General features: G+C 36.8%; 1 protein-coding gene across 2 annotated transcripts in view; it reads right to left on the bottom strand.

Annotated features, from left to right (window-relative positions):
* Positions 1-14803, bottom strand: part of COPG2 (COPI coat complex subunit gamma 2) — a 111700-nt gene that overhangs the window by 90585 nt on the left and 6312 nt on the right. For both annotated transcript variants that reach the window (XM_074315602.1, XM_019751183.2), the window contains exon 5: positions 3824-3903. In XM_074315602.1, coding sequence (XP_074171703.1) covers positions 3824-3903 — 80 coding nt within the window. The remainder of the gene's footprint in view (positions 1-3823; positions 3904-14803) is intronic.

Raw genomic sequence — 14803 nt, 5'->3', positions numbered from 1 at the left:
GTCCAAACTGGCGGTGTTGCTGCTGGTCTGCTTCTTAAGAGCCTGTGGGACGACCATACATGTACAGAGACTCACCCCATTAGACGACAGGCTCCTCCACAGATCTTGCCTAGATAATCCTACCTCTATTTTTGGTTTCTGCTTAGAAGCTGAGGGAATCTATGAGTCACACCCTTGATCGCCTCAGAGTGCTTTGTGTGAGTGAATATTCTGACCTTTTCATCTTTCTGAGGTTTTAGCAAAGGGCTGTAGAGTAACTCCTTTGACTTTTTCTCTAGAGCACACTTTCCTACTGAATCTCTTGATTTTGGCATCCTTTGCCATTTTAGGAGGCTGAGAATTTCCAAAATCAAGAACTAGAACTCCTGGTTCCTTTCTTTTTTTTTTGAGGTATAACTGACATATAACATTACATTAGTATCAGGTGACATATAACATTATATTAGTATCAACATGATGATTTAATATTTGTAAAGAACTCCTGGTTCTCGTTTAACAGGTTTCTCCTCAATTTATTTCTCTACTCTCACATTGTACTATAAGTCACAAAAAGAAACCAGGCTGCACCTCAACACTCTGCTTAAAAATCTCAGTTAAATATCCAAGTCCATTACTTACAAGTCCTGCTTTCCATGACTGCAGGACAGTTCCGCTTTCTGTCGTCATGTACCAAGGACCCCTTTCCTCCAGTTTCTAACACCTTGTTTTCTACGAAGCTCTCCCCAGCAGCTCCTTTAACGCCCATGTGTCTGTGACCAGTCTGTTCCCGACGAGCTGAGTATTCTCTAAGGTGGTGTATTCTCTATCCTGCTCCTCCACCTCTTTCTCAGCTTAGTACTCATTAACATCCATGTTTCTACTAACAATCTGTTCAAGGCAATGAAACTTTTTTCTATCACGCGCCTCAAAATCCTTCCAGCATCTGCTCACTGCCCAATTCCAAAGCCACTTTCACAGTTCTAGATATTTGTTAAAGCAGCACCCCACTTACAGGTACCAAAATCTCTATTTGTTTTCTTTCTATTTCCCAGTTTTGAGATATAATTGACATATAACATTGTGTAAGTTTAAGGAATACAATTGTGGGGACAGAGTTCCAGAGAGCAGTTTCCAGGCTCTCGGCCTCACATGAAAGGTGCTGGCTCGGGTAGTAGATGGTCATCAGCTGTGGCTAATTGGCCTTCAGCTATAACCAATTAACCCCTGATCTAACTGCCGTGGCTGCCCTGGGGAGTTGAGTCGAGACTGAATCAGTTGGTTGGCAGGCAGAGAAGCGGGCGACAGGTCGTGTGGCTCCAGCCTCCAGTGGGACTATAGAGGTATGACTCCCCTACCTATGGCTCTGTGGGTGTTCCTTTTTGGCCTAGCCATATCCTGCGTTCTTATACAGGGAGCGGGACCAGAGACCCTGCAGGCCACCTCACACGACAAATGGCAGAGCGAGCAGGGTCTCCCACATGACAACAATATATTGATTCAATACACTTCTATATTGCAAAATCTATTATTTTCCTATTGCTGCTTAACAAATTACCACAAACTTCAAGGCTTAAGACAACATTCATTTCTTTACCTTCCATTCTGTAAGTTAGAAGTCCAACACAGGTCTCACTGGGCTAGAATCAAGGTGTTGGAAAGGGCTGCGCTCCTTTCTGGGGGCTGTAGTGCGAATCCATTTCCTTGCCTTTCCAACTTCTAGAAGCCACCCACAAATCCTTGGCTCATGGCCCCACTCCTCCACCTCCAAATCCAGCAACACCGCATCTCTCTGACCCGGCTTCTATCATCACACCTCCTTACTGACCCTTTTCTCCTTCCTTCCTCTTCCACTTTTAAGGCCCCTTGTCCTTATATTGGGCCCACCTGGATAATCCAGGCTACTCTCCCTATCTGCTGATCAGCAACTTTTATTCCTTTTTGACCTGCAATGTAACATATTCACAGGTCTTGGGAATCAGGACATGGATATCTTTGGGAGGTCATTATTCTGCCTGCTATAGTTACCGATCACTTAAAATGAACTAGAAACCAACCATAATTCAAGGCAGCCTAACAGGACACAGAGGGAAGTATTAACAGCTAAACAAACAAAAAACCCTCAATGAATAGTTTATTAATCTATTTTTAATTTTTCCAATATTTAGTGACTCTAGCAACCTATGTAAAGATTTTCTGTTTCTTATTTGTGGCAGACACTGTTTGCGGACTAATCCTATACCCTTTTCAGCCCCTTCTCTCTTGCCTGTCCCTAATATGTGGGCTATAAAAGCTAAATACTCACTTTCTTGGCCTCCTAGGGATAGTCATATAACACAGCTGTGCCAAATGAAATCTAAAAATTGCCTTGGGAAAGCAATTGCATACCTGACAAAAAAGGCAGGTGGGACTGGCTCTCCCTGCACTCTTCCCGATGCCCCTCCCACCTGGAAGGGTGTGTTGCCAGTAATCCAAGCATCTATTTTGCAATAATGTGAGAATGGCCACAAGAATTCAAGAGACACCACCAGCCTACTGCTGTGGAACTACTGAACCAACACCAGCTACTCTATGCTTATTTTATTTCAGTGACTATTTACATCTGGCTTTCAGCCGAAAGCTTCACTAATTGAAACTATATTCAACACAACTGCTGGTTAAACACAGGCATCCTCCTCCCAAATTTATTTTGTTGTACAAAAACCAGATTCACTTAAATGCGTTATAATTAATAAGGCAATTATTTTTTAAATAACATTTGTTACATATTTTAGAACTCTCAATTATATATATGCTTTCTAAGACATTTGGAAATTATCAGAAGTTCAAAGAAAATAAATAGCCACAATCCCACACATCCAGAGATAACCTATCACTAATGTATCAGTGTATTTCCATCCACAGAGTTATGATTTATATATATATGTATATATATATACATATATATATATAAATAAAATATTTTGTAAAGTGAGACCAAATGGAATACATAGACTTGAATCCAACTCTTATTCAGCACTTTATTGAGGACTTTTCCAGTAATATGTTTCAAAAAATTAAAAATAATCAGATTATGAAATATGGTTAATTAAATAATTTTAACAATGGCAGGCATTTAAGTTGTTCTATCCCTTTTGCTGGTGTAAACAATGTTGCCATGAACATCACTGAACAGAATCTGTGCTCCGATTATTTTCTGAGCATTGCTCCACAGGTGCGGCATTACTGAGTCTTTCCAACAGTCAACAAAAGCTGCCAAACTGCTGTCTAGAAAAAGTGAACCCATTTATTATTCTACCTCTCGGATACAAAGTATCAGTCTCCCTTATAAGTACCGAATGCCTTTTTCCTTTTTTGCCAATTTGATGGGTACAATTATTGTGACTCATTCTTAATTTTTTAATTTATATTTTTGGTTACTAGTAAAAAATGACTATTTAAAGATATTTAGATCCTTTATATTGGTTATTTTATAAAATTATCACTCGGAATTTTTTTGAAGTATGAGAGTTCTTTATATACTATAGATGCCTTTTGATATACTTGTAAATGGATTTTATTTTGGTGTATCATATACATTTTAGTTTTGCCTATATATTTTTATGAGCAGTTAAAATGTAATCATATCTATTAGCATTATCCTTTGTGACTTCTTCCTTTGTTTTATCAGATAGGTATGGTTTTTATATGATGACAACTACATTTTAGAAAAGAATGCTTTAAGATACGTTCTCTTAAATTCCTATTGGCTTTCTTACAGTCAAAAAGTAAAATTAATAGAAAGAAAACAACAAATATTCCACTAAATACATAAGTACCCAATCATAGGTTTAGACTATTCACATACCTGCTTGTGACAATTATCACATCTTCAGAGATGTTAGCCATTTCTTTGATGGTAAGGTAGCACATTCTTCTCAATGTTTGCTGAAAAATTATTTATAAAGGCAACAGGTTACTCATAAGAAAATGTTTTTTTTAAACTATCTGAAGTGAGGACCCCAAGTAGATGTATTTAGCAAGTTATTCTTAAAAAGATTCTCATCTATCCAAAAAGTCCTTTTAAGAATACCTGGATGAGAAAATATTCACAATACAACTATTTCCTAAACACAAGTAACTGATACACTGACACAGGAAAACATCTACATAAAAACCCAAAATTTCTGTTAATTACACCAGTCTTTACGCAGAGAGATCCCAACTTAGACTCTAACAGCGTGAGTCCAAAGACTTAGGTTTTTCAAACTGTGAAAGACTTATCCTAGAAAATGTATTTTTCAAATTCTTTAAAAACATATATGAAGAGACATGTAGAGTCTGCATTTTGCTCAGTGCAGCATAGAGAGATATTTTTCCTTACAGTATTTGTGGTTGTATAACCAACTTCCATTTTCTCTCTTTTTTATAATTAAAAAAATTTTTCAATTACAGTTGACATTCAGTATTATATTAGTTTCAGGTGAACAGCATAGTGGTTAGACATTTACATAACTTATGAAGTGATCCCCTGATTAGTCTAGTACCCACCTGGCACCATACATAATTATTACAATATTATTGACTATATTCCCTATACTGTACTTTACATTCCCATGACTGTTTCGTGACAATTTGTACTTATTAATCCCTTTCCTGTTTTTCACCCATGCCCCCAACCCCCTCCCAACAGGCAGCGCTCAGTTTGTTCTCTGTATCTATGAGTTTGTTTCTGTTTTGTTTGTTCATTTATTTTGTTTTTTTATATTCCACATATGAGTGAAATCACATAGTATTTGTCTTTCTCTGTCTGACTTATTTCACTTAGTATAATAACCCTCTAGGTCCATCCATGAACCAACTTCCATTTTCAATTATCAAAATTTCTAGATGGATACTTAGATCCAAAATAAGTGTTAAGCTAACAATAATAAAGTTTCATCTACCCTTCCTCCTCACCTGGATCTCTGATTTATTTATTCACACATGAAGGGCACTGTTCCTCTAGCCTGTCCAGCCTCATGCCCTGCCAGGTAACTTTAAATTTCTTATAAGTAATGAAACTCAAATACATCAGACCCAGCTTAGAGTCCAAGCTGCAGAAAGACTCTGGTGGAGACTACTGAGCCCACTAAGGGAAAAAGGAACTGAGGATTCTCATGGTGATTAAACACAGAAAAAAATCTCCCCTAGAAAAACAAAGTCAATACAGGGTAGATGAATGGGACAAATGACACCCATATGAAACTACTATGAGAAAAAAAACAGAAAATAAGAATCAAAACTTCAGAACTAAAACAATTTGCCCCTCCCCCAATAAAAATCTGCCATGAAGCACAATAAAACTGAAGATACAAAAAATTAGCTAAAGCACAAAAAAAGAGGCTCAATATTATTAGTCATTGGTGAAATACAAATTAAAACCACATTTCAGATACCACCTCACACCCACCAAAATGGCTAAAATTTTAAAAAGTGGCAATATAAAGTATTGGTAAAGATGGGCTCATAACCACTAAAACATACTGCCAAAACAAATACACAGAAATACTGAATAAAATAGGGACAAAAAATTTAAATACACAGCCAAGGGCAAAATGAAGGGAAATTTGTAGGTACCAGAGATTGAATAACAAACAAACAGCTCACAGCCACAGAAGTACAAGACCAGAGTCTTACTGGCATAGGATAAAGTATCTAACGTCTAGGAAAGACAGGATTCTAAAAGATGTATTCTTTAGGCACAGGGAAAATCATTCTAGATAATAACTCAGAAATATAGCAAGGAATGAAGAGTAAAAAGAAAAAAGTGGTAAATAGTCACAAGACAGTGTGGTATTGGCAAAAGAATAGACAAACAGATCAATGCAATAGAATAGACCACCCAGAAATACACCCACATAATTATAGTCAACTGATCTTCGACTAAAGAGCAAAGACCATACAATGGACCAAAGATAATCTCAATCTCTTCAATACATGGTACTGGAATAACTGGACATCCACATGCAAAACCAAAAAGAATTTATGTAAACACAGATCTTGCACCCTTCACAAAAGTCAATTAACCAAATGGATCACAGACCTAAATGTAAAATGCAAAACTGCAAAACTCCCAGAAGAAAACCTACATGACCCTGGGTATGACAATGACTTTTTACATACAACACCAAAGGCATGATCATAATAGAAATAACTAAGAAGCTGGCCATTGTTAAAATTAAAAATGTCTATTCTGCAAAAGACAATGTCAAGAAGATGAGAGGACAAGCCACAGATTAGGAAAAAATATTTTTAAAACATATATATGAGAAAGAACTGTTATCCAAAATATACAAAAAACTCAACACCAAAAAACCGAACAATCCAATAAAAAATGGGCAGAGGACCTGAACAGACATTTCTCCAAAGAAGACATACAGATGGCCAACAGACATAAGATGCTCAAAGTCATTAATCATCAGAGAAATGCAAATTAAAACCACAATGAGATATCACCTCATACCTGTCAGAATAACCATCACCAATAAATCAACAAACAACAGAGGTGGTGAAGATGTAGAGAAAGGGGGACCGTCGTGCACTGTTGGTGGGTTTGCAGATTGGTGTAGCTACTATGAAAAACAGTATGGAGGTTCCTCAAAAAATTAAAAATAGAACTACCTTATGACCCAGCAATTCCACTTCTGGGTATTTATCCAAAGAAATCCAAAACACTAATTCGAAAAGACATATGCAGTGGCCAGTTAGCTCAGTTGGTTAGAGTGTGGTGCTAATAACACCAAGGTTGCCAGCTCAATTCCCACATGGGCCACTGTGAGCTGCGCCCTCCTTAAAAAAAAAAAAAAAAAGACATATGCATCCATATGTTCATTGCAGCATTATTTAAAATAGCCAAGATACGGAAATAACCTAAGTGTCTATCAATCGACAAATGGATAAAGAAGAACTGGTATGTGTGTACACACACACACACACACACACACACACACACACACACACCACTTCTTTATCCAGTTGTCTATTCCACAGAATGGAATATTACTCAGCCATAGAAAAGAATGAAATCTTGCAACTGCAACAACATGATGGACCTAGAGAGTATTGTGCCAAATGAAATAAGTCAGACAGAACCAGACAAATACCATCTGATCTCACTTATATGTGGAATATAAAAAACAAAATAAATGAACAAACAAAACAGAAACACTCATAGATACAGTGAACAAACCAAGAGTTGCCAGATGGAAAGAGGGTTGGGGGCAGAGTGAAAAGGGGGAAGGGATAAAGAAGTACAGATTGGTAGTTACAAAATAGTCATGGGGATGTGAAGTACAGCATAGGGAATCCAGTCAATAATATTGTAATAACTATGTACAGTGCCAGGTGGGTACTAATCAGGGATCACTTCATAAATTATATAAATGTCTAACCATCATACTGTACACCCGAAACTAATATAAAATAATACCAAATGTCAACTGTAATTGAAAAATTAAAAAATGTTTAAAATATACAAAAAGCTCTTAACAGTCAAAAATAAGAAAGACAACCTGATTAAGAAATGGGCCAAGACCATAACAGACAGCTCACTTAAGATAAACTGATAACAAATAAGTAAATGAAAACGAGTTCCACATCATATATCAGCAGGGAAGGACAAATTAAAACAATGAGACACCAGGACACTCCAAACAGAATGGCCAATCTGGAACACTGACACCAACAAACGCTGATAAGAATGTGGAGCAATAGGAACTCGCATTCATTGCTGGTGGGAATAAAAATGGTACAGCCACTTTGGAAGATGTTTTGGCGGTTTCTTACAGAACTAAACATACTCTTACCACACCATCTAGCAATCATGTTCCTATGTATTTACCCAAAGGAGTTGAAAAAATATGTCCACTATTATCCCACATGTTGCTGATGCTCTGTTTATTTTTACTCAGTCTTTTTTCTCTGTTTCATTTTGGATAGTTTCTACCTTCACTGATTGTTCCCCCTGCAGTCTCTAATCTGCTATTAACCATGCAGTGTATTTTTTCATCATAGACAGGTAGCTTTTTGTTTTTGTTTTTTTAATTTCTGGGTCTCTATGGATGTCTTCTGTTTTGCTCCTTTTTCTTTCTTACTGTCTTTCTACACATTCTTAAGCATCTAGACCTATAATAGCTGTTTTAATGTCGTTACCTGTTCATCCATAATCTTTATCATTTCTAGGTTTGTCTATTGATCCATTTTTCTCCTGATATGAATAGTATTTTCCTGCTTCTCTGCATACCTGATTTTTTACTGGATGCTGTACATTGTGAAGTTTATGTTGTTAGGTGCTGGATTTTTGTGGTATTCTATTACATAGCATTTTACTTTACTCTGTCATAAGGTTAGGTCACCTGGGATCAGTTTTTCACTTTTGAGGCTTGCTATTAAGTTTTTTAAAGCTTTATTCTAAGGCTAATATATTCCCATTATTGAGGTGCTACCTTTCTGAGAACTATATAGATGACAAGGTCTTTCCACTCTCACTGGTGGAAGTATAAATTATTCTCAGCCCTGTGTTCTGGTGATTCTTTCTTTGGCCTTGGGTAGTCTCCTTTTACATATGCACAGATCAGTTCTTATCCAAAGATTTAAGGGGAGCCTCTCAGCAGATAGCTGTAACTATCTCTTTCCTTTCTTTCTTCACTTCCTCCCTCTCCCCCCACCTCTTACTTCTCTGGTTCTCTGCCCTGCAAATTTGAGCTTTTTTGGCCTCCCCAGACTCTGTGTGTCTTCTCCACTCAGAGAGATAACTAGGCTCCTTTTCAGTATGGCCTCCCTGACCTGGGGCCTAGGATCTGCCTGTGGTCAATGAGCTACTGTAATCCTAGGGCACAACTTGTTTTTCTTCAGATTACAATCCTGGAATGGCTGTTAATCTAATGCCTGAAAAGCACTGTGTAATATATTTTGTTTGATTTTCCAGGTATTAATGGTAGTGGGGTATATGTAGCCCCTACCCCGTCATGGCTGGAAACGGAACAGAAATGTGTTCTGAATATCAAAACATACAGTAAATTACCTAGTTACTCTTTTATTATTTATTCCCAACACTAATCCATTGCAATCAGAGAATACAGTCTATATGATTTCATTCCTTTGAAATTTGTTGTGTCTTGCTTTATGGCTCAGTATTATCAATTTTTGTAAATGTTCTTTGTGTTCTTCATCTACGTTTAAGGTAGATAATGATATATTTAGGTCTATATCTACCGTCTATTATATGACTTATGTTTGTCCTGCTTGATCTACGTATCTCTTCTCCTACCCTGCACCCCTGCCCCCCAGCTTCTGGCTTGATTTTTTTAGCATTGTAGTTTTTTGTATAATTAGTTTGGAGAGAAAAACAATAGAAAAAATTAATGAAACAAAAGCTAGTTCTGTGAAGAGATTAGTAAGTTTAAAAACCTCTAGACAAACTTCCCAGGAATAAAAGAGAGAAGTTATAATTTTCCAATATCAGAATGAAACAAGAGACATCACTACAGATCGTATAAACATTAAAATAAAAGGGAATACATATTATGATCAGTTTTATGCCAACAAAGTTCAGCAATTTAAATGAAATGGACAAATTCCTTAAAAGACACACTACCAGAGCTCACTCACAAAGACAAATAATCTGAATAGCACCGTATCTATTTCGTTTTAATGGAGTTAATTATCAAAAACCTTCCCATGAAGAAGACGGCTTCAATAGTGAACATTTCAGGAAAAATTAATAATGATTCTACAAAGCAGAAAAGGAAGAAAAACTTCCCAATTCATTTTATGAGGCCAGCATTACCCAAATAAAAAACCCAGACTAAAACATCATAGAAAAAACAACGTATTTCACAAGTGGAGACTCAAAAACCTTAACAAATTTTAACAGAAACCAAAGATTTTACATTTTCCAGGAAAATAAATAAGTGCATCGTACCATATTAACATACTAAAAAAGAAAACCATGATAATCCAATGGATATAGAAAAAACATTTGACAAAATTCAATACCTTTTTTTCATATGCATGAAAAAAATCTCTCAGCAACTAGGAATAGAAAGGAACTTCCTCAACCTGATAAAAGTCACCTAGAAAAGCTTAAAGCTAACATCACACTTAATAGTGAAAGACTAATACCTTCCCCCTAAAGATCAGGAACAAAGCAAGGATGTCCCCCACCATCACGTCTACTTACACTGTATAACAGTGCAAGATGACAATAAAGTAAGATAAACAAATAAAAGACAGAAAGATTGGAAAGGAAAAAGTAAATACTAAGGAATCTCCCATAATATTCCTAGAACTAATAAATGAATTTAACAAGATTGCAAGAAACAGGGCAATATACAAAAATCAGTTTAATTTCTATAGACTACCTATATACAATAGAAATACGTATATATGATAGAAATACAATAGCCTAAGTAATATTAACTACTTTAAGGATAAATTTCACAAACTATGCATAACTTGTATGCTGAAAGCTACAATACTGCTGACAGAAATTAAAGAGGCCTGAATAAAGGGAGACATATTCCATGTTAGTGAAGCAGAAAACTCAATAGTTACAATGTAAATTCTCCTCAAATTGATCTTTAGATTCAATGCAATCCCCATCAAAGTTACAGCAATTTTTTAAAATAGAAATGTGCTGATTCTAAAATTCACATGGAAATTCAGAGAACCTAGAAGAGCCAAAACAATTTTGAAACTGAAACAGGAAAATATACACTACCTGATTTAAAACTTACTATAAAGCTACAGTAATCAAGACAGTGTGGTACTGGAACAAGAGCAGACGTAGAGATCAATGACACAAAGGAGAAGGTTCCAATGAGACAGTAACTCAAACATCATCATTTCCTCATCTTCCTCCTTCCACACTGATATGCAATTATTCCAGTACCATTTGTTGAGAACAGAAAGGAGGAGGAAAAGGAGAAGGTAGTGGAGGAAAAGAAAAAAAAAAAAGAAAAGAAATTCAACCATGTGATATGATTATTTAAAAAAAGTAATTCAAAATGGATCATAAAGTAATTATAAGAAAGACATAAAAACTGAAAAATGACTAGGACAAAAGCAATAAAAAAATCTTTGTGACCTTTAGTTAGACAAAATTTTCTATGATACCCCTCAAAAGCATAATCTATAACAGAAAAAAAAATTAATTTTATTTCATTAAAATAAATAACTTCTGCTCTGTGAAAAAACTAAGAAACTGAAAATACAAGCCACAAACTAGGAGAAAATATTTGGGAAGCATATCTGATAGAGGATTTGCATCCAGAATACATAAAGACCTCTTAAAAATCAATAATAAGGAAAATATACAACGAAATTATTAAAAATGGGCAAAAGATATGAACAGATCCTTCACCACAGAAGGTATAAGAAGGCAAATAAAGCACATGAAAAGATGTCTGAGGTCATTAGTCACTAGGAAAATGCAACTTAAAACCACAAAGAAATACCACTATTTCAGAATGGCTAAAGTTAAAAAAACAAAACAAAAAGGTAATACCAAGTGCTGACCAGAACGCAGAGCAACTAGAACTTTCATACGGAGATGGTGGGAATGGTCGTCACTTTGGAAAATGGGTTGGCAGTTTCTTACAAAGTTAAACATACATACACCTATCATCTGACCCAGCAATCCCACGCTTAGGTATTTACCCAAGAGAAATAAAAACTTACGCTCAAAAACTTGTACATGAATGTTTATAGCAACTTTACTCATAACCACCAAAACAAACCAAATATCTTTCAACTGGTAAACACATAAACTGAGGTACATTCATAAAATGAAACACTATGATGAAATAAAAAGGAGTAAACTACTGCTACAAACAATAACATGGACAAATCTCAAATGTGTTATGCCAAATGACTGAAAAAAAGAATCAAAAGGCGCATACATACAATATCATTCTTATGACTTCTTGGAAAGGAAAAAATCTATAAGGAAAGGAGAGAGGAGTCGTTGCCTAAGGCTGAGGATGGGAGGAACAGATCACACAAAGAGGCAGGATGGAACTTTTTGGAGTGATGGAAATGTTCTAAATCTTGACTGCAGTAGTGATAAAAGTACTGTATGCATTTGTCAAAGCTCACAAAACTATATTCTAAAAAGGGTGAATTTTACTATATGTACGTTATACTTTAAAAAAAAGAAGACAACAGTGGTAAGTGACTAGAAAGGCAAGCCACAGACTGGGAGGAAATATTTATAAAACACCTATCTGATAAAGGTCTTGAATCCAGAAAATATAAAAAACTGTACAACTCAGTAAGAAGACAACCTGATTTTTTTAAAAAAAATAGTGAAATAAAATATTTGAACAGGCACTTCACCAAAGATGATACACAGATGGCAAAAAGCATATATTTGCTTAATACCTCCATCATTAAGGAAATACAAACCTGACAATTCCACTTCTAGATAATAACCAAAGGAAATGCAAACATAGGTCCATCCACACAAACACCTGTACTTGAATATCTTTAGTTTTGTTGATAATATCCATACACTGGAAACCCCAATATTCATTAACTTGTGAAATGGATAAAGAAGTTAAAGGACCTCCACATAATGGGCTACTCCTCAGCAATGAAAACAAACGATGGCTAGACACAAAAACTTGAACCAATCCCACAAACCGTAAGGTAAGTGAACGAAACAAGCCATACAAGTCATACAAGACTATATACTATAAGATTAAATTTAAATGAAATCTAGAAAATGCAAAACTATGTTGTCAGAAAATAGATCAACGACGGGCAGCTGCTAGCGGTGAGGGAGGAGATAGCCAACCAAGGGACACGGGGCACGGGGCACCCTCTGGGCTAATGCAAGTTTCTCTATCATGACTGTGGTGATGGTTCCACAACTCTACACATGGGTCAAAACTCGCTGAACTGTATGCTTAAAATTGGTGAATTTCATTGTATATAAGTTATAGTCAATACAATTGATTTTTTAAAAGACTAAAATAAAAAATTTAAAACTTATAAATCAGTAGGAGGCATATAAATAAGCAAATATGAACAGACAATTCACAGAGGAGGAAAGTAAAATGGCCACTAAACATATAAAAAGAGTTTCGATTTCAGCAGTGATCACGAAAATCTAAATTAAAACCACAAAGAAACACCACTTCACATTCTTCCAAATGACTAATATTTAAGTCAGGAAATTAATATCAGGAGCAGACGAGGATTTGGAGAAATGTCTCTGTAAATTTGTACAACCCTTTAAAGATCAATTTGACAAGATCAAATAACTAGCATTGTCTAGAAATTCCACTTGTAGTAATTTATCCCAGAATAACTCTATTTGCACGAGAAGACACATACATAAACATTATTTGTAATAACATTTGCAAAAAGTGGAACCAACTCCGTATCTACCAATGGGAGATGGATAAATAAATAGGAATATTGTATATTTACACATTGGGGTTCCATTCAGCAGCAACACTAAAGTAGAAGTACATGCAGCAAGTGGGCAGATCGCAAAAATGTATTAATTTTTAAACTGTACAATATGAAGGTGATACTAAGTATAGATGATGAATACAAACATATACAATACGTAGATATATAAACATGGACAGGAGGGTGCCAATCCCAAGAGAGAAATTACCCTCTGGCAAAGGAAGGGGCTCCACATGCTGCTGGCAAAATCCCCACCTTTCCTTCCCACCAATACCTCACACCCTCAATTCCATATTCTGCCTAAGGGACCATCTAAATGAAACACGATATGCTGTTCATGGCTACTTACCTCAGTCTACAAAACAACCCTAAAACCATCCAGGTCATTACGCCTCACCTGGACACACCTCCGTGCAGCTGGGGGTAGCACCTAATCTGACTCCACCTTCCATCCTTCCGCAAACCCCAAACCCCAAACCCCTCCATCACGCCCTCTGGCATGTTCATCAGCAAAATCCCTTACATCCTTAACTCTTTTCTGGCCGGTCCCACCTTTTCTCTACCTGAAACCTGGCTCTCCCCCGAGGACTTCCCTGCAGCCCTCTCAAACGGTAGCTGTTTCCTCTCCTATGCACCAGACCTACAGGTGGGGAAACCGTCCACGTGTCACTGCCTTTCCACCATCACTGCACTGCCTTCTCTCACTGCACCTCTTGCTTCCCTAAAAAACTCTGGCTTTAAAGCTATGCCATTAGACTGTATCACCGGCCACCATTCCTGGCTGCATACAGATCCAGGTTGCTTCCCTGATTTTTAAAAAATATTAGTACCTTGTTCTCTATCACTGTCTCTAATATTACCCCCTAATAACGACTGATGATTTTAATATCTATACAGACAATAGTAAAACTCTGACCACTCAGTGGAATTGAGCGCTTCTTCCCGAGTGATCCCGTCCTCCTGCCTCCTGCACTCACCCACTTCCACTGTCACAGCCTTTAACAGTAAGTGCCCCTTTCATCGGATCATTTCCAAGTATTTCACTCTCCAACCACCACTCCTGACTCCAACTCTTTCACTCCATTGTGACCTACAACCCACTGATCCTATCAACTTCCTACCATCCCATCAGCCCCTGTTCTGCCCGCCTCCGAACCAAACACAGATTCCACAGTCAATATTTCTATTACTCACCGTCCTCGCTCCTCTCTCCGTTTACTAACTTGGCAAAACCCCACCCTAATTAAATCCCGTCTCTAACTACTTGACGCCGTAACCCGAAGGTCGTAGCTGGAGAAACACGTTCCCCATGCTACCTGGCAATACTTTCAAATTCATGGCCACTAACTTCAAGGGGCCACCAGTCCTGCCCAACAATTCTCCGCGT

The sequence above is a fragment of the Rhinolophus sinicus genome, linkage group LG11 (assembly GCF_036562045.2).
Source record: "Rhinolophus sinicus isolate RSC01 linkage group LG11, ASM3656204v1, whole genome shotgun sequence".
In the NCBI taxonomy this organism is placed as follows: domain Eukaryota; kingdom Metazoa; phylum Chordata; class Mammalia; order Chiroptera; family Rhinolophidae; genus Rhinolophus; species Rhinolophus sinicus.
Note: the sequence above shows the minus strand (reverse complement) of the source record. Positions and strands in the feature narration are given on the sequence as shown.